The sequence below is a fragment of the Pristis pectinata genome, chromosome 11 (assembly GCF_009764475.1).
Source record: "Pristis pectinata isolate sPriPec2 chromosome 11, sPriPec2.1.pri, whole genome shotgun sequence".
In the NCBI taxonomy this organism is placed as follows: domain Eukaryota; kingdom Metazoa; phylum Chordata; class Chondrichthyes; order Rhinopristiformes; family Pristidae; genus Pristis; species Pristis pectinata.
The window spans coordinates 5,179,540-5,200,851 of NC_067415.1; the positions used below are offsets into that span (position 1 = coordinate 5,179,540).

Genomic DNA, 21,312 nt, shown 5'->3' on the forward strand with positions numbered 1-21,312 from the left:
TTTTCTTCCATGTCTCTGTAGGTTAAAGTATCTGGAGTTCTCTTTCCCATTCATTCTTAATTTTATCAAGTTCCTCTGAACGTATTTTCATAATCCAATCATAAATTATTGCTATCAGGCCCTTCTGATAAGGATTAAAACCTAAATTTTTTTCCATAATTTCAATTTTATATGGTGTCGGAAAAGAAGATAAAGTAACTTTAAAAAAAATTTCTAATCTGTAAATATCAAAATTGTGTTTATTAGACAACTGTTCAAAAGATACAAAACAGTTGTCAATGAATAAATCTCGAAAACATGTTATACCCTTCATTTTCCATATGGAAAAAGCTGAGTCAATTCTAGATGGTTGAAAGAAAAAAATTAGATTGAATAGGACTTGATAAATTAAATTTATTCAATCCAAAAAATTTACGAAATTGAAACCATATCTGTATTGTATGTTTAACTATTGGATTAGTCAATTGTTTACTCAATTTTATAAGTGCAAAAGGGAATGAAGCTCCTAAAATAGAAATTAATGAAAATCCTTGCACTGATTCACACTCAAGGTGTACCCAACAGGGACAATGAGTTGCATCTAAATCTTGTGCCCAGAAAATTAAGTACCTAATATTAATTGCCCAATAGTAAAATCTAAAATTAGGCAAAGCCATACCACCATCCTTTTTTAATCTTTGTAAATATTTCTTACTTAACCTTGGGTTTTTATTCTGCCATATACATGAAAGAATTTTGGAATCAAGTGTCAATAAAGGATTTCGAAATAAAGGTTGGAATCGCCTGAAAGAGATACAAAAAAAGAGGCATTGAATTTAAGAGCAAGGAGGTAATGATGCAACTATACAAGGTACTGGTGAGGCTGCACCTGGAGTAATGTGCGCAGTTCTGGTCTCCTTACTCAAAGAAAGACTGGCTTTGGAGGTGGTGCAGAGGAGGTTCACCAGGTTGATTCCGGAGATGAGGGGTTTAGCTTATGAATAGATATTGAGTAGCCTGGGACTATACTTGCTGGCATTAAGAATGAAAGGAGATCTTATAGAAACATAAAATTATGAAAGGGATAAGATAGAGGCAGGAAAGTTGTTTCCACCGGTAGGTGAGCCTACAACTAGGGAACATAGCCTCAAGATTGGTGGGGGGGGGGGGGGGGGGGGGTTGGAAATGGAATAGATTTAGGACAGATGAGGAGAAACTGTTTTTCCCAGAGAGCAGTGAATCTGTGGAATTCTCTGTTCAGGGAAACAGTAGAGGCGACCTCATTAAATATATTTAAGACACAGTTAGATAGATTTTTGCATAGTTGAGAAATTAAGGGTTATGGGGAAAAGGCAGGGAGGTGGAGCTGAGTCCGTAGCAAGATCAGCCATGATCTTATTGAATGGCAGAGCAGGCTTGAGGGGCTGGATAGCCTACTCCTGCTTCTTATGTTCTCATAATAAAGGTGTTTTACAATAGATATTCGAGTCTGGGCAGAGTTCCACTATTTCAAGGGACAGGGAAGAAGAGACAGGGGAGGGAGGTGATGGGAGGTATCTGAAAAGAAAACACATCAACCTTCCAAAGTTTTCAATTTATTGTAAAATACAGATGCACGCAAAATGTATTCAACATCTAGACTGCAGAAATAAGCCCAAGTAGCTATAGTTTTTGCAACACTGAACATAAAACAGGAACATGAAAGTGTGACTTATTCCATTGCATTTACGTACCACAAAAGGTAACAATTCTGACAAAGTTCTTCATAATTAATGAGAAGTTACAAGATTAAACAAGTGCAGGTTCTTTTCTCAAGTACTTATAATTCAAGGGCCGGTGGTGCACTGAAGTACGGAACCTGTAGCAAAGCTTTTACAAGAAATGTCCTTCATGGTGTGAAGAAATGATGAACTTGCTACCTATTCAAAAGGAAAACATCAGTACCAACACAAATGATCACTATTACTTGCACCAGGAGCTGTTAGTATGCTTCTGAAATATTTTCTTTAAAAAGACAAAACAGAGCAACAAACATTCCCAATAAGCTTTGCAATTTGAAAATATAGGCTATTCAGTTTACTTCTGGTGTAAAGCTAATTGTGTCAGGGTAGGGGCAAAGAATCAGCTATTCTTCAAAGGAGCACAATGTGCTTAGGAGGAAAGGAAGCAGAATTCCATTTCAATGACATCAGCACTGATTGAATTCAATGTTTCTTTTTACATACAACTCCTTTTCAGTATGACTGCTAGAGAAATGAAAGAGACACAGAGAGAGAAAAAAAAGAGAAACATAGGGAATTCCAGGTATGTTTTAATGTCTTTTTATCCTCTGCCACCCCCACCCCCAGGGTTTTCCCTTTTAAGCATTTTCTCTTGAAATGAAGGACAGCCTTATATTTATCAGAAGTGAACATGTCAACCTTCTTACAGTTAATTGCTGTACTCTGCCGCTAACTACTAACAATCAGCAAAAGTTTACTCAAAGAACCAGCATCATCACACCACCCATCCCTTCTCACCCTCTGCCCTAACCTGAACAGGGAGTATTTACGTACACAAAAATTTAGAAATGGTGTCTTGTCCTGAAATTGACAAATTATACACCATTAAATATTCCTTCCAGTACTCTTCATAATGGCCTTCATTTGAGCAGAAGCCATGACAGTATCATAAGGCAGAATAACACCCATCATTATCAATAAGCAGCTCTTGGACAGCAAATAGAAGGAAGAGGCTTAACTAAACCAAAGCCCATGCTTGATGCAGGGAATAATGCAATGATTGTAGTGCCCCTGCTGTACTAACAGCTGAATTAAAAATGTGAATTAAGAGCCTTCCTTGTCTGCTTCGATCACAAGTGGTGTCTTAACTGCTAAGCCAGTGTGGAAGTGGCAGAAAATACCTATGCCATTTAATTTAAAAAATCTTCCTACTTAAGCAGCTTGCAAATGGGTCTCTGTTTTTTCCAATATAAATTTGACATTAGGTATACGGAGCCTTTCAAATATATTTCAAAAGACCCCAAGATTAAGTTTGAGGATCAACAAAATATTTCACAGAAATGGATTTCTAACACAATTATCAGTTAATAGGAAAGCAAGTATCCACGAAACTTAATTGTATTGTAACAAGTGATGAATGCTTAATTAAGCTGCAGAGCTGAATACTTTTGAACATCAAAAGGGACATCTTTCTGCAACGGTGTGTTACATTTACACAACCCACTAATGAAGTGAAATTTTACATGACAGAAAGGTTAAAAAATTAAACCAAGCAGATCCAAGTGGAATGAAAGAATCAACCAACCCACTGAAAACCACATCGAAAGACCTATTTACTGAATTATAATTAAATTCCCTCGACTACCTGGAGCATGAACGCAGCTCCCTCTCGTGGCCGAGCATATAAATGAACCACACAATGCAATATTTGGTCCCAGGTTTAACATTCATTCTCTGCTCAGCCGGTTGACTTCTATGTGGGCAGTCATTGAAGACTTCATAAAGGGAATCAGCAAAGCTTCCTGCCTCTTATTAATACCAAGGTAAATATGAACTAGTGGCAATACCAATCAAGGATAAGATCAAATTTAACCATGACAACTACATAGTCCCTTACTGTCTGATGCACTAGGTTCACACACAAAAAATGGGTACAGGGGCTTCCCAAAAAGGACATCTATATGCATGTCATCCAGTCTCTTCTTAATTCACCCACTGCTGCCCCCAACATCAAACTGAGGAAATTGGCCTGTTCAATTTCAAATTTATTTGGACCCGAGTGTTTACAGCCATCAAACGCCCAACAAGGGACTGGTTCAATGTGTCGGTTTATTAGGAAAATACACCAAAAATCTCTCCATATTAACAGTATATTTCTATGGTTTCTAATGATGTTTCTCCAGATCTGAATATCTGGTGATCACTGGCAAGCTCTAAAAAGGAAAATGCAATTTGATGTAAAAATTGTTTTTTTATGCTCTATCCAGATGATGAATGCTGGGAATTAGTTCCACAGGCAGCAGCAGCCCACACCCAAGGGGTCACTTTTCACTTTGAGTTGGCCAATGTGCATGTGCCAATGGCTTATTAGACTAAAAGTGGAGGAATCACAGCAATTCACATGCTATGTCAATGTATATAGCAGATTATGAAAAGGAAGCCTGACCACCTCAATTCCCACACATCCTTACTATGTCCCCAATCCTACCACCTTTGCTTAGGTCATAAGCAAGGAAGTTTAACAGGAAGTTGATTTAAAAGTTAAAAGTTAACAAGGAAGTTAATATTAACTCTGCAGAACATTGGCCATTAAGTGGGCTCAGTTGCATTCTGCTCTTGCTACCTGAAGCCAAGTATTTTAATTAAGTGGACCTCAAAATAATAAGAGCATTTTCGCCAGATGGAAGAATTAAACAAAATTATACAGAAGGGAAAAGGGCATCTCATTTTACATAAAGCATTTTCATCAAATAAACTTCAATTGACTCAGCTACAACTTCATAATATGATGGACACATTAATAAATGCTGCTGTTCCTCCCAACTTTACTGGACAACATTAAGTGAATTTTGCAAGAGTACCGAATGTGTATTTGTAAAATTGCCAAGAGATATTTAAGCTAGGAAGCCAGGAGTATTTCTCCCAGTGGTTATTTTAATCAATCTTTCAGATTTACTATTCCAATATGAAATTCAATTAAAATACTTCAGTGTCTGCAGTAGATTCCTTCTTTCCCTGAATAAGCCAGTCACCTCAAATAACCGTACTAAGATCACAATGAATGGGAATAAGACCCAAACTATGAAGCAATTCCTTTGATGTTTTTTTCAATAATGAGACTATGTACATGGAAAACAAATGCAGTGACCAAGACTTTAAGTAACTCTTAGTTGTCTTGAGATATGATCCCACATGATTTAGATGTTAGACTTTCTCTAGTGTTAAAGGAACAGGTCTAACATAGATCAACTAGCTTTTTCTCATATTTAACCTTTTTGGTGATGTATCAAAGTCACTGGGAGGTATGGCTAAAGAAAAAAAATGCACTAGTTACTTCTGAAACCATTCACAAATTTCCAGAAAGTCTAAGCACAAATAAGGATATAGCGGTCTCATTCTGCATCCTCTATTTAAGGTAGAGACTGGATACAATGCAGAAAGACTGATGTTCAGAGGAAGTTATTAATAAAATTATGTATTTTAAGTATCTCATGTAGAAACATTTTGTGAGAAAAATAAACTTCATTGATCAAGTCTGACTGGCTTCCGATGGCTATTACAATATAGAGCTACAGTAACTAAGACTGCAGGAGGTTCAATCACCTAATCTGCATACTAATTGGGCATTCATTGTGGGGAGAGAGAAGGGGTTGGAAAGAGGAAAGAGCACTAAAATAGAAAAAGTTTGCACCATTGCTCAGAACCCAATGCATTGCTGTGGAAGTCAGATAATTCACAGCATGAGCTCATACGAAGCACCGAAGGAATGTCACACAGCCATATGTACCCTAGCACATCAATGGCACAAGGGCATTTGAATTCAACATCCAAGGATAAAATGTACCTAGGCAAGGATACTGTATACTTAAACACTGAGCATTTCACACAAACAAAAATGTTGTTCATGCATCACACTCAATCATGTAGTTTCTTATCTGCATATCAACTTTTTATAAATTTAACTTTTACAGAGACCATTGCTACAGTTAAAGAGAGTATGGCACTCCCTTAAATAATCATAGGGCAGGCTTTACATGTGGATGGGTCTTTGGCAAGATTCTCTCCATTTTCTTTTGGCCCAGGGCAACAATGCTTAAAATCAGAGGTAATTGTAGATGGACGGTGAAGCTCTGTACTATTGCAAGGGGAGGCATGAGGAAGAATGGGGTGGGTGCAGAGGGAGGTTAAGTAAATATAACAAATGACAGTACTCCAGAATTATTACATTTCCCTCTTAATGAACATCTCTGAGAAACTCATGCTAGAGTCTTCATTTAAACATGCCCAAGCTGACATGGTCAGAGATTTCGATGCAGACTATATTAAATTTATTCAAAGTAGGACAATGAATCATTTTATTGTACAGCTACTTCAGAATTATTTACATTACTTACACTAGAAATGTTCGTTTCTGAATTGCTTTCTTCTGAATTTTTAACTTGCAAAATCTTTATTCCTTCACCGCTAACATCCTGAGTGCAGACACTCACACTGTCCACTTCCACTGTGCCTCCTTCTGGATGCTCCTGCAATTCCACTGTCTCTGAACAGTTCTCCAGCTCCACAGTGCTGGTTTCCACAACCCTTGCAACCGATTGGTGCTCTAATTCCACTGTGTTTACCTGTGGACAACCCTCAACCACTATATCAGATGCCAGATGGGACTGTAATTCCAATGCATTAGGTTCTGGGTGATGGTGTACATCTCTGGCACCAGCCTCTGAATGGTCCTGTATCTCTGTAGTAGCAGGCTCAGGGTGTTGCTCGATTAGCAAGGCACTGGGCGTAGGGTGTTGTTGTATCTCTGCGACAGTAGACTCTGGGTGGCTTTCGATTATCATTACTGTGGGCCCCGGATGATGAATCTGTGTAGTAACAGGCTCAGGATGCTGCTGTAAATCTGTAGTGACAGGCTCAGAATAGTTCTGGATTACAGTGGCACTAGATTCCTTAGCGACAGGTTCAGAATAGTGCTGTATCTCTGCAGCAACAGTCTCTGGATGGTGCTGAATTACTATGGCACTTTGCTCAGAATGCTGTTGTATCTCTGAAGAGGCAGACTCTAAGTGGAGCTCTGTCTCTGAAGTGACAGGCTCTGAGGGATGCTGGGTTACCATGGCAACAGGCTCAGGATGGTGTTGTACATCTGTACTGGGAGGCTCTGGATGCTGGGGTATCTGTGAAGTGACAGATTCTGAGCGGTGCTGGATTTCTAAGGCTCCTGGCTCCGGATGATGCACCTCTGCCTCAGTTGTCTGTGGATGGTGCTCACCAGAATCTGGAGGATGCTGCACTTCTGCAGCCACAGTTTCCAGGCTGTGCTGCACTTCTCCCTCTCTGGACTCTGGATGGCACAAAATCTCTGTAGTTACGGGCTCTGGTTGGAGTTGGTGTTGCAATTCTATGGCACTGGACTCTAGATGCTGCTGCAAGTCTGTGGTGCTAGACTCTGGGTAATGATCCACCTCCATGGCACTCTCTTCCACATGATGACTCAACTCTACAGCACTTGTTTCAGCATGACGCATCTCCACAGTGGTGTCTTCAGGGTGATGCTGTAGTTCTACAGTACTTCCTTCTATATGGTGCTGTAGTGTCACAGCAACACCATGTACATGATGCTGCAGTTCCACTGTGCTGCCCTCCAACTGTGGCGTAAATTCTACAGCTCTCATCTCCGAATGATGGCTCACCTCAATAACTTCCTCTCGATGGTGCTCCAATTCCATACCATTCACCTCCGAGCGGTGCTGCAGTTCCACACCATTCATCTCCGGATGGTGGATCACCTCCACCACCCTTCCCTCTATGTGGTGTTGGACTTCCACGGTGCTTCCTACTGGCGGCTGGTCAGGCTCAGCCCCTTCAGGATGGTGTTGCAGTTCCACGCTGGGTTCTGTTGAATGCTGGGTCACTATCATGGTGCTGCCGACGGGAAGCTGCTGCAGCTCCACAGTGCTCCCCTCTGGATGCTGGGTCACCTCTATGACATTCTTGCTTGGATTCTGGCAGGCCTCCAAGATGCTTCCTGGCGACTGGTGATGCAACACTATCCCACTCACCAGTGTGTGACTCACTACTTCCATGCAGTCACTGTCTACCTCATACAGTGGACCAGTGCCTGTACCCAAATTGTTCACTTCCACTCTGCTTCCATCGTGATTGTTTACCTCCACATTATCTGAATCAGTCACATGAGGCAACTGCATTTTCTCTGGGTACAACTTAGCATAGGTATCCACCATCATGTCATAGTCATGCTTTGCGTCATAATTAATATGGATCAGTGCCAGACTGCTGGTTCTTTCCTCAACCGGAGTGACTTTCAAATAGGCTTTAAGTCGTTTCCTTCCAATGTCACATTTGTCCGTTTCAAGTTTAATAATCGGAAGGTTGGAGACAATTTTGAGCAAAGTGTACACGTTTGGAAAGAACTTGATGTCGGGATGACGAAGAGTATCAAAGATAGTGCTGGGGAGTTCGACATCTCGACTGCGGTGCTTCCATTTTATCTTCCAACAGTGCAATTCTGCAGAAAGGGTATCTGGATTTGGGAGATCATCTTTATATAGATCAGCCATGTTTTCCTCTCCAGTGTTGTATTTCAGCTGTGCCATAACGGAAGGCACCAATGACAGGCACTTGAGGGCCTTTAACTGCTGCTCAGAGAACATGTCCTCTATTTCTAAAATAATGTGATCCAGAAATGGTGCAGTGATTGATTCTTTGTAGTAATTTTCTGGAGTCTCTTCAGACACCTCCTCATTCTGAGGTTGCCTACGGCACCTCCACGGCAACTTTAATTCAATCCCCATTTTGAAGGACAAATTGGTGGCTTCCTCCAGCCAGAATTCATGGTACACTTCAATATTGTCTCTCATTTCATTCAACGAATGGAGAACAGCAGTCAAAGTGCTTGAAGCAAAATAGGTGTCTGAAGCTTGACCCTGAAGGTTTTTGCCAAAGGCTCTTGTGTAAGAGAGGACATTCTTCAGGACCATAAGAGAGACAACTATTTCAAAATCTCGCATGGTGGATGACAGCATACTGGCCTGGGTTGCTATCTCAGCATTCCATCTACCGCATGTATCGTAGCTGATCTCATCCAAGCAGGTCACCAACACTTCATAAAGATCTGCTAGGATTTCAAAAGTGTCATGTCTTTCATACCAATTGATTTGGAAGAGTTTTTTCAGCTCTTTTGCCTTTTCTTCATTCGTTTGATAGATGCTGTCAACGCTAACATCAAAAACTTTTTGGAGCTGAGGCGATAAACTGAAAAATGATACGATATTTTCCATCAAGCTTAACACCATGCTTATACCAAAAATCAAGCTAGACTTTGCCATCCATATATTTAGTGGGTAAGAGGAGCAGGGAGTGCACAATGCCTTTGGACACTGTTGTAAGATGCTAGCCACAACTACTTGCTTTTTGTAAGACATAGCCCCAGAGCCATTATAGGCTTGTCCACGGCAATAATACATATTCAGTCCCCATTTTTCTGTAAGAGTCTCATGGATCCGACTTGCTAAAAACTCTCCATCTAGTTCACATGGTATGAACCCAACGAACTCTTGCCTTAGAGAGTCAGATTCATCTACAAATCTAATCAACAGAGAGACGTGGTCGACCCCTGCTATGTTGATCACATCATCAGTTACAATTGAGAAGAAATTGCTGTCACGTACTTCTCTGAGAACCTCTTCACGTATGCACATCTCGCAGATATCCAAAAGGTCTTTTTGCAGGTTCTTTGGGCAATACACTGCATTCACTGCAGTAGTCTCAAACCTCTTCCGTAGAATTTCATCACCTGCATTCATTCTGAACTCCAGCAGTGCTTGAATGTTATCTTGAGTATTGCACAAATTACTTACGTTTTCAGTGGCAGATCCTCCCAATGGAACATTTTGCCGCCCCAATAGCAATACAGTTTCAAATAAAACTTTCAGGAATTCTTTATTCCCTTTCTCTTCAGGTGTCAAGTTCAAAGATTCTTCCAGAAGAGTAGATTCCTCGAGGCTTTCTGTTGCACCTTCCAGGTCTGTTTTCTCTAGTTCGTTGATTGGCTCCTGCTTGCACTGCAGACCTCTCAGGACATCACCATCAGCTTAAAGATTAAAAGGAGATATGAAACCTTTAATATGAACATATGAATTAGGAGCAGGCATTGGCCACTCAGACCCCAAGCCAGCTCTACCATTTAATAAAATCATGGCTGATCTGATTGTAATCTCAAGCTCCCATCTACCTCCTGACAAATATTCATCCCCTGCTTATTAAGAATCTATTCACCTCTGCTTTAAAAACATTCACTGATTCTGTTTCAACTGTTCTTTGAGGAAGAAAGATTCAAAGAATCACCTGAAAGAAAAAAAAATCCTCACTTATTTTTCTTGTCAAGGTGGACAATCGCACATTTTCCTCACATTATACTCCATCTGCCAAATCTTTACACAATCTCTATCCTTTATAGAAATGAGCACAGGCCCTTCAGGCCACAATGTCTGTGCCAACCATGATGCCAAATTAAACTAATCCTATCTACTGGCACAAGATCTGTATCTCATTCCATGTACGTTCATGTCTCTGTCTATGTGCCTCTTAAACTCCACTATCATATCTGCCTCCACCACCTCCCTGGCAGCCCGTTCCAGGCACCTAACATCCTCAGTGTAAAAATCTGGCCCGCACATTTCCTTGAAACTTTCCCCCTCTCACCTTAAAGCCATGACTTCCCTATATCAATAGGGAACTAAAAAGTAAAGACAGTATTAAATGGGCTCTACAAACCTTTCATGGATAAAGTAGCTTTTTATAAAAATTTATACACGAGAACCAGAGGCACTCTCCCAGTTACGTTTTAAACTAATTCAGAGTTGCCAAACTCAATTAAATTTTTTTTTAAAACCAGAACTTCAGTTTCTGTCAACCTTAATTTCTAAACTCAAACAATGAAAATAATGATGCTGAAAGAAAGTGACGAAGACTGAAGGGCTATTACTGCAATGCTGTGAAATGTTGCACAATTCAAAATTTGCAGGAGGTTCCAAAGATCAAACTACAGAATTTATTGTTGTTCCGGTTATGCAATTTAATGTCAGTAAATACGTAATTAGAAACATAGGAAAACCTACAGCACAATTCAGGCCCTTCGGCCCACAAAGCTGTGCCGAACATGTCCCTACCCTAGAAATTACTAGGCTTACCCATAGCCCTCTATTGTTCTCAGCTCCATGTACCTATCCAACAATCTCTTAAAAGACCCTACGGTATCTGCCTCCACCACCGTTGCTGGCAGCATTACACTGAAGAAATGGAGACGAGGCTGAATTTCTTCTCTTAGATAGTAGAAAATCTATGAAATTCTCTATCCATAGAATACGGAGTCAAATCAAGACTGGGATAGGTTTATGTATCACATGGAAATTTATAGGCTATGGAGATCAGATAGGGCAATGATTAAAAACAAAACTGCTGGACGAACTCACCAGGTCAAGCACTGCTTAACACACTGAGTTCCTCCAGCAGTAGGTTTTTTGCTCCAGATTCTAGCATTCTTGTGTCTTCAAGTACAATGCTTAGCTCAACTATGATCTTACTGAGTGGCAGAGCAGGCTCGAGAAACTGCATGTCCTATTCCTGATCCGATGTTATGTTCTTAAATTTAAAAGAAATCACTGCATCAAAGAATATTAAGTACTCCAAAGCATGTATGTATTCATTATAAAACAACAACCGCAGGTTTGACAATAGGAAAATGCATCAGCTCCACACCTGCAGCAATAAAGACAATGGTGCATGCAAAGTATTTAGACTTTTTGACCAATTTTATTTGAATGGGACTTGTGACACTTTATAATTTTCAGCAATTATTCAAAATGTGAATATTGCAAAGTTACATCTGGACTATTAAACTGTTAGAGAACAACAAACTAATGGGTCGAAGCAATAAAAGACTGACATCAGGAAGTTCTTCCTCAGGGAGAATGATAAGCACATGGATTGGACACCTAGGTATAGGCGGTAGAGGGAAAAACAACAGAATAATTCGAGATCCAAAAATGTATGCCATTTTAGCAGTCTGACATTTTTGAGGATATTTGCAGTTGGACCAAATGATCTCCACTTTCTGTAATCATCCTGTGTGACCTGCGATATTAAAAAAACTAGTAGTGGGATTTAGGGTCAAAGTAGTGTTTAGGGGCAACCATGGATCCTTTTAACAATCTTTCTGCACAAAAAAACCCTGGGCTTTGTTAGCATCAACAAGAGATGCCCAACTGAGAAAACAAAATACCTAGAGTCATGTATAAAATCATTTCCCCTGACAAACCAATTGTTAAATAGCCATCAATTATGATCTCTTACAAATTCCTCAGGACTTCTCTCTGGCATCTCATTACAATTTCTGCATTGACCAATTGCCTTTGCCCTTTCTCCTCAAAATCAGCTCCATTATTCCCCACAGTCTCACACTTCATGCAAGTTCCTATATTAATCAATCTCTCATGGTCACACCACACCCATGATTATTTGTCTAGACATTTTCAATCACTTTATTTTCATCACTTGCACATAAAATTTCCAAGCCAGGTTACTATAACTAGACCCAAACCTCCAAATTCCCAATTATATACACATACACATACATACACACACAAAGAGTAACAAGTAAATGCATATTCTTATGGCTCCGTCACAGGTCAGCAGGACTGAACTTCTGAAAACAGGTAAATTATATTACAGAACAAAAAATCACAATATCCCAAGAAATGAAATTAATCTTAAACACCTTGTAAATTAGTCCACCACAAAAATTCTAGCTCCAAAAATATTTGTTTAAAAATATATAATCCATCCACGTTACTGCCAGAGATGTGTGCCTACATCACGTGATATGGTACTTACTTCTTGGTGCCTTCACCCTCAGCAGATCTTCCTCAGTCTATAATAAGGAAAGGAAAGACATTTTGTTATCTCAACAAGTTTAAACATTCTCTTCACAAGATAGCCCACAAATGTTGATCATCACTGCGAACAATAACTTACCAGTTCTTTTATCATCTTGTGCTTTCTGTGTTTGCCTTCAGGTTTATTGAGATGACTTGTCAAGTCAAACAAGGTTGGCACAGCATTATCCTTGAGGACTGTTCTGTAAGGGCTCTAGGGAGAGAATTGTTTGACCTTAAATTGTGTTACATGTTACATTTTGATGTCAAATGCTTCTTTTTTTTAAGTTCTCCCACTCTCATTTTCTCCATTCCTTTACCACAAGCTCCAACAGCCTCAGAATCTTCAGTTAGTTGTTCATTTTGCAGCCAAGAGTGAGAACTACAAACTATTCAAAAGCTGCAGACACCATAATTATAATATATACAGTAATTATAACGCTCTGCAGAAACAAAACATTTCAGATCTTGAGACTCATTAGAATGCTAATATTTAGTCAAAATACTGTACTGGCTCTACTAACATATTATTGGTATCTCTCCACACACAGGATTGTGTATACAGTTGCTGCAATATGAACTAAGCAACATTTAGACAGAGACAGAAGAAAACAAGCAGAACAATCGAATGGATGGAGGAATCAGATTAAGGACAGCAAATGCATCATCTATTTACAATAGAAAAGTAAAGCTCCATGTGTTACAATTGCTATTTCATAAATAAAGGAAATGGAAAAAGTAGACCAAATCAGGTTGCTTTACATTATCCAGGACAGTAGAACCAGAAGATGAACATTTCCATATACTTCCTTATGATATGGAAGGAGGACATTTCAGGCCTCACATTATGCCAGCTCACAGCAATCTTAATCCTCCACTAATTTCCCTTGTAGCCTATTCTGCCCCCATTCCATTAATTTCTGTTCTGTATTAATTTGCAAACTAGTAAAAAGATTGAAAAAGGAAGAATTTCTGCTATCCATCAACAATAGAGTCAATTTATAGTAGCCAATAAACCTACCAACCAGCAAGGATTTGCGATCAGGGAGGAAGCCAAAGCACCTAGGAGAAACCCACACGGTTACAGGGAGAACATGGAAAATCCACACTGACAGCACCAGAAGTCAGGATCGAACCTGTGTCACAGGAGCTCTGAGGTAGCAGCTCGACAAGCTGTGCCACCCAATTAATCCACAGGAAAAAAAAGGGCTGAATCCTAACAGGAGCAGACTTTTCAGGCAGGGGTGGAGGGAGGGGGACTGCCAGTGCTCCTTTCAGGAAAGGAGGGAATTCCAGTTTAAGCTTGGTTCATGGAATGGATACTTTTACTCTGAAAGGCTCATTATATCCATAAGACTGCTTGACTGAGAGGCTTGGCTTTTGGTGTGTGGAACGTTCCAGTGGAGGTCAAAGCCACAGTTAATTTGGTTCCTGGTGTTAAAAGAAGCATGGGGTCTGATCCACAACCCTAGGGTTCTTGAAGCACCCTCCCTTTCCCCAATGCACTCCTTACCTCGGGTTTCATAATGCCTAGGAACTTCAGGCAGCCAAGGTTAAAAAAACAAAACAGGCCAAATCAAAAGCTGGCTGTCTCAATGAAATATTTAACTGATCAACACGACTAAAGGAACATGATAGCTTCCCATCTTTGTCCAGTGTCTATTAAATCCAGTAGTGAGCAGGTTGGAATTGGGTTTCAGATTGGCTTACTTCTTAGTTGAAAAGTTTTAATGTCACCTGACCCCCAACATTGTTTATTTTCCCCAGGGCAAAGATCCAGGCCAATATTTAAGTGTGTGAAAGATCAATCTATGGAATAGGCTCTCTAGAGATGGAAGGAAAACAGAGAATCTGTTATCTATTCAAATCCATATAGATCAATATTTTAGGGAACATTATACAAGTACAGCAAAACGATATGAAAGCAGTCACATGCTCCAATAATCTCCACAGCACACAGGATTTATCTTGAATTATTTCACTGTTGCAGACTAATAGAGATTAATTACCATGATTAAGTCAATAACTTTGTTACGACTGTAACGTGTAATCACCAGAAAGGTGGAAGACAAATGAAACAAGACTTCCACATTAATACTCGTATTGAAACCCATTTCCCATTTGAGAATGTCAAAGGAGAAGGAATGGGAAACATCCAACAAAAAAAATACTGCTGGAAGAATTCAGTGGGTCAAACAGCACCTGTAGAGGCTAAGGGTTCAGGTCAAGAGCCTGTAGTAGGACTAAGGGGGAAAGAGGAAAACTTGCTTGTATATAGCTATACCCAGGGGGTGGGAGGAGGCTGGTGGTTGTAGGAGAAGAGGAGGAGACTGGTGGATGATGGTGGAACCAGATGGGGGATGGGAAAGGTGAGGGAGAAGAAAACTAGGTCGACAGCTGTGTGCATGTGGGGAGGTGGTGTGTGGGTTACCTGGAAGTGGAAAATTCAATGTCCATGCCAATGGATTGTAAGCTACCCAAGAGGAATGCAAGATGTTGTTCTTAAAATTTGCATTTGGCCTCTCAGAGGCAATAGAGAAGGCCAAGGACTGACAGGTTGGTGTGGGAACGGGAAGGAGTTAAAATGAGATGCAACCAAAGGCTCAAATGGCCACTGCAGATAGAGCACAGGTGCTCCACAAATAGTCACCTAGTCTGCATGTACAACTGCTATCTTGAGCTTCCAGTTGCATGCCATTTTAATTCTCCTTCCCACTCAAACACTACTTGAAAGAACATCTTGCATTGCACTTGAATAGTTTACACCCAATAGTATGAACGTGGAATTTTCCCATTTCAGGTAACCCACACCCCTCGTGTTCTCCTCTCGCATACATTCACTTTTTTCCCCCACCTCTCCCATCCTCCCTCCCCCCACCTGGTTCAGGTTGCCCCATTATCCCCTTCCCATCTGGGTCCACCTACGTCGACTTACACCTCTTGTCTCCACAAATGCTGCTTGACCTGCTGAATTCTTCCAGCGCTTTGTTTTGTACCAGATTCCAGCAACTGCAGTCGTTCTTGTTTTGTGAGACTTCCAACAGTGGCCATACTAAATCCAAATCAAAAGTCTAGTAAAAAGGAGGAATTAAAGTAAGTTAGTATTGATAGAGAAAGTGCTGGTGATAGTAATGGGACCGGAAGTCAGGGCTTGATAACCTGCATCCCAAAGTACGAAAAGTAACCATAGAAATAGTAGTTTCATGGGCTGTCATCTTTCAAGCTTCTGCAGATTATGGGTGGTAAATGTAATCTCAGTATTTAAAGAAAGAAATCAGGGAAGTACAAACCAGTTAGCCTCAAATCAATAGTAGGGAAATAACTAAAGCACATTTAAAAAAATTAGTTGACATGGACTTTATGAAAGAGAATTGGGACAGACAAACCCATTTGTTTTTTTTTAAAAGGACATAATGGATAAGAGACAACCAATCAATGCAATGTATTTGGATTTTCGGAAAATCTCTGATAGAGTTCCATATGAGGTTACTGTGCAAAATTAAAGCACATACGATTGAAGGACATACACTGGTATGGATTGAAAATTGTTAGCATACAGGAAACAGGAATAAAAGGGCTTTTTTGTTTTGAAGTGGCAGGTGATGACTTGTTAGGTACCACAGCGCTCGGTGCTTTGGCCCCACCTATTCACAATATATCTGGATGAGGAAATCAAGTGTAATACTTTAAATTTGCACGCAACACAAAACTGGGTGTGAATGTAAATTGAGAGGATGCAAATAGGGTTCAAGGCAACTTAGACAAGTTGCGTGAGTTGGCAAGTTCAAGGCAGTGCAGTGAAGTTATCTACCGGTAGGAAAAACACAAAGGCAAAGCGTTATTTAAATTGTATTACTTAGATTGGAAAATGTTGATGTACAAAGGGACCTGGTTGTGCTTGTCCTTGTATACCAGCCATTGAAAGCAAACGTTCAAGTGCAGCAAGCACTGAAGGTGATAAATGGACCGAGGATGTCTTGCTACAATTATACAGAGCCATGATGAGACCAACCTGGAGAACTGTGTGCAGTTTTTAGTCTACTAACCTAAAAGACAGAGGGAATACAAGGTGGAGAAATTTCTTCTTTCAGAGGGCTGTGATATTGTGGAATTTTCTGCTACTGAAGGCTGCTGATTATGTTCAAAGAGACATTGATTGCTAGGCATGGAAGGGTATTGGGAGAGAGGATCCTTAGTACTGAGATAAAGAATCATTATGAATCATATCAAGTGGTGGAGGCCAGAAGGGCCGAATAGCTTACTCCTGGTCCTGTTTTTCTATGATACTTTCTATGGTTGTTTTTTCTACTCTAAAATAATGAGATGAACTGAACTATTCCTACTGCAGAGCATTCTTTTTCACTCTCCGTCATTTTCTTTCCCTGCTAAATTCAGTCACTTTTGATTTTCCTGCTTCTATCTGAAACTGTGAGTGCATGTTAATAAAAAAAATATTAGTGGTAACTGTCAGAGGTACATAGAGGAATGAATGATAAACTTTTATTAGATAACCCAAAGGGCACAGGACAAAGTTGGATGAATTGCATTATGACATTCTGTCCTTGTGCTTCTGAGAACATATTGCAGTCCTCCCGAGAACATATTGCAGTCCTCCCAATAAAGTACTGTCTGATCTTTTTTAAATTTCTGTAGCCTTAGTCTTTCCTGCTGCCAGATCAAAAGACCATACACAAACATGATAAAATTAGGACATCAAGACTTCAGCATCTTTATTAGTTCTACACATTTAATCCAAGTATCTGTTACAGCTCGCCAAAGTACAAGTTCCAACTTACATTTGTGCATATTAGAGATTGTTCAAAGTGTCTCGCACATAGCCTGTATTGTTTGTGAAGCTGCTCAGCGGAACGGTTTTCTAAATCTGCTCTCCGACAGTTCTCCACCCATTTCTGACACCTATATTAACACAAGAAGAGTAATATTTCATATTACCCAACACCTAAGAGAGCTCTCAAATTTTAAATTACAGTATTCACGGTAGATAACCCCATGTCAAAAATATTTCCTTTTACCAATAACTTTGTTTTCAAATAGCAAATGTAATTGCTTCAAGTGCCCCTGTATACAACAAAAGAAAGTGCAAGCCTACAGCTCCAGATCTGTATGAAGGTGATCTAAATTTACTATTGATTGGAAAGCCTTAATTATGACAGGTGATATACATTGCTCCCATTTGCTTCTCTCTCCAGCACGATAGACTGCAACCACCATTAATAAAGCAAGCTGCCTTTTTAATACATATAACCCATTAAAAAAAAAATCAGCATCTTTATTTACTTACGCTCCTGTGAAGCACCTTGGAACACCTTCCTATCCTAAAAGCAGTAAGTAAATGCAAGTTTCTGCTGCTGGCTTCTATCAGGAATGAACACCATCTGGAACATACTCTTGGAGAACAGAATCCTCTCCCTCCTTCTGTCTGCCTGTTTACCACGACATCCCAAAAACCCTCATACACCCATATGGATATCCTACCAACAAACTCAAACAGAATAAATAATGGATAGGGGTAGAAAAGGAGGAAAGGAAGCAGCAACTGTGACTAACTGTACGAAATAAACTGTCTGAAGAGCAACTACCTGCCCATTGACAGGTAAAGCATGCACCAGAGCCTTCAATGGCCTAATTGCAATATCTTAATTGAACTTCAGGGAGACTGTATCGCTCTGAAAGCAAGAAAGCTTAAATCGATCAATGCCATTCATTCTTATGCTCTTTTGTATCCTTGGATGAGAGCAACTCATGTCTCTCCTGATTCGCAACCTATATTTTCTAATTGGGATCAGTGAATTAACCTACATACATAAAGCATTGGCCAATCTGTTTCCCAGCCACAAATATGACATTAAGGTGAAACCCAATGTGCTCAAGATTCTCACTAACTCCAATGGAACAGGATTGTTCCAAAAACAAAAAGGACCCAGTTCAACCGTGTCCAGGATTCACATGATGATGCATTGTGTCAATGGACATTTCAGGGAAAACACACAATGATTAAAATGTTAATACACTGTGTGTATCAAGGGTGCAGGTTATTTAAAGAAAGAGGAGAGACCAACTCCCACAGAATGGAGAATTGGGACTAATGGACCTCACCAGATGTGACTCAGTGGTTTGCAAAGTCAGAAGGTTGTGGGTCCAAGTCTATTCCAGATACAAGTGCACAGTAAGTGTGGTACTGAGGAAAAGCTGCAGTGCCTGAGGTGCTGTCTGCTCATTTGGGTGGAGGAAAAGATTTTGCTGCATTATTCAAAAAGCAAGGGGAGCTATCTTTGGTATCTTGGCTAACGTTCGTCGCACAAGCAGAATTTAAAACAGATAACCTTGCTTTGGTGTGTACAAGGGCAATTAGAGATAGGCAATATATGTTGGCTCTGCCAGTGATGTCCAGATCTTGAAAAATTAAATCCGGCTACCAAGATTCCTGCATCACAACAGCTGAAATGCACTTCCTTAGCCGCAAAGCATTTTAGAAAAAGTTCCTAAGGGAAGATATTATTCATGTGATGTGGGTGTCACTAGCAAGGCCAGGATTTATTGCTCATTCCCAAATGGCCTCGAGAGGGCGGTGGCGGCAATCCATTTTCTCGAACCGCTGCAGCCTACTGGCAAAGGTCTTCCAGTTTTGCTGGGTAGGAACTGCCAGAATTTAGACCAGAGCAATACATTTCCAAGTGAAGATGCATCTTGGAGGGCAAATCCCACGGGTCCTGGAGTTCCAATGGGCCTGCTGAGCTGATATCTCTAGGTGGTAGGGTTTGCTGGTTTGGCACATGGTATCAAAATAATCTTGATGAGCAACATACAAATGTAGGCAGCTTGCACTGTAGCTACAATGGGCTGAAGTGAAGAGAGTAAATATTTCAGCTAAATAGGATGCCAATGTTTATTCTGGATTGCTTCTTGAATAGAGCTTCACTCATCCAGGCAAATGGAAGATATTTCATCTAATTCACAAAAACATGAAGGTGAAAATAGAACAACTAAAAGAACACTGCCCCGAAATGATCAGCAATTCTCCTTGCAATTATGCCGTTTTAAGTGACCATTTCCAGTATTGTGTATCAGCAGACCGGGTGCATTTAACCTTAATGGGTTGAGATGACAATAAGGTGGACGAATGGCCAGTTTCTGTGCATCCTCTGTACTTTGGGGGGGGGGGGGGGGGGGGGAGAGAGAACAGCTGAGCGCCTTTGCGCATGCGCTCCCCGCTCCCGCCCGCCCGAGACGGCGAGGCCTAGCGACGGAAAGTGGAAACACAAGCCTGAAAATAAGCCTCATCCTCGCTGACAGAGCTCGACCACACCCCCACCACCCCCACGACGAGCACCCTCCCAGGGGGGGGGGCGTCCCGACAGGAGGGGGCCTCTGCTGGAACCAAAACACATCCATGAAGCAGTCTCATTCCTCACCTTTCGGGGTCTCTGGGGAACCTGAAGAAAGGTAGGTCCGGGTAATTGGTGCTGCCCCTGCTACAATTCGGGGCCGCGCAGAAATTCGGCATGTTTATCCTCCCCCCCCACCCCCCTCTAGCTTTACCTCCCCAAAACGGGGTGGGGGCGGGATTCTGAAGCGAGCACGGACGCCTTTCCTTTCGCCGCGTCGCCCGCTACAGATTGCTGGTCGGGAGGTCCAGCCAGTCCTCCGCAAGACCACAATGCGCCACGCTGACGCGCCAAAAAAAAAGACACACGACTGCCAGTGCAGAGTGCTGTTTGCAAAGATCAGCTGCAGTGTCAACAGGAGGTTCATAGTGCCTTGTTATCCTGAGATTTGTTGTTGCAACTTTAAAATTAATGCTGTTAAGAGCAAGTCATTTCTTCTTAAATTATGGCTCCACAAGACAAAAAGGTGTGTTGAGGCTTGGGGAGGAAGAGGGTGATCATTATTCATCGAACTGGATTCTAAACGCGTCCCATTTGATGCATTTCACTTTTTAAATTTATTCATTAATAATGTGTTTAAATAGCCTTCTCTCTCTCTCTCTCACTTGTCTTTAGATCTACAGTGGCATTGTTTCAAGAATCCATTAGGAGCCTGAGAGCACGTACCACCAGGCTTAAAGACAGCTTCTACCCCACTGTGATAAGACTATTGAACGGTTCCCTTATACGATGAGATGGACTCTGACTTCACGATCTACCTTGTTGTGACCTTGCACCTTATTGCACTGCACTTTCTCTGTAGCTGTGACACTTTGTAATGTTATTGTTTTTACCTGTACATCAATGCACTCTGTACTAACTCAATGTAACTGCACTGTGTAATGAATTGGTATTGGTTTATTATTGTCACTTGTACCAAGGTAGATGAAAAGCTTGTCTTACAAACCGATCGTACAGGTCAATTCATTACACAGTCCATTGAGTCAGTACAGAGTGCATTGATGTAGTACAGGTAAAAACAATAACAGTGTTACACAATTGACCTGTACGATCAGTATGCAAGACAAGTTTTTCACTGTACCTTGGTACAAGTGACAATAATAAACCAATACATTTAGGATATTTCAATATTGAAGGCATTATGAACACAAAAGCAATCTCAGCAAAAATGACTGATCTACAAAACTTTCAATGATGTTCTGTTTCAGGACAAAGCAGCATTATTTATTGGAACAATTTTTCAAAAAAGTT

At 40.7% G+C, this 21,312-nt stretch overlaps 1 protein-coding gene across 4 annotated transcripts in view; it reads right to left on the reverse strand.

The window, feature by feature from the left end:
• Positions 1–527: 527 nt before the first annotated feature.
• LOC127575699 (52 kDa repressor of the inhibitor of the protein kinase-like) overlaps positions 528–21,312 on the reverse strand; it is a 33,893-nt gene continuing 13,108 nt past the window's right edge. The window contains exons 1-6 of one of the 4 annotated variants that reach the window (XM_052025660.1): positions 20,089–20,347; positions 17,452–17,572; positions 15,652–15,726; positions 12,756–12,869; positions 12,615–12,651; positions 528–9,813 (exon numbers count right to left, since the gene is read on the reverse strand). In XM_052025660.1, the coding sequence (XP_051881620.1) occupies positions 6,056–9,813; positions 12,615–12,651; positions 12,756–12,869; positions 15,652–15,726; positions 17,452–17,572; positions 20,089–20,180 (4,197 nt within the window). In that variant the 5' untranslated portion in view covers positions 20,181–20,347 and the 3' untranslated portion in view covers positions 528–6,055. Of the gene's footprint in view, positions 9,814–12,614; positions 12,652–12,755; positions 12,870–15,651; positions 15,727–17,451; positions 17,573–20,088; positions 20,348–21,312 lie in introns of those variants that run through there. The other 3 variants (XM_052025659.1, XM_052025661.1, XM_052025662.1) reach the window with 3 other exon arrangements.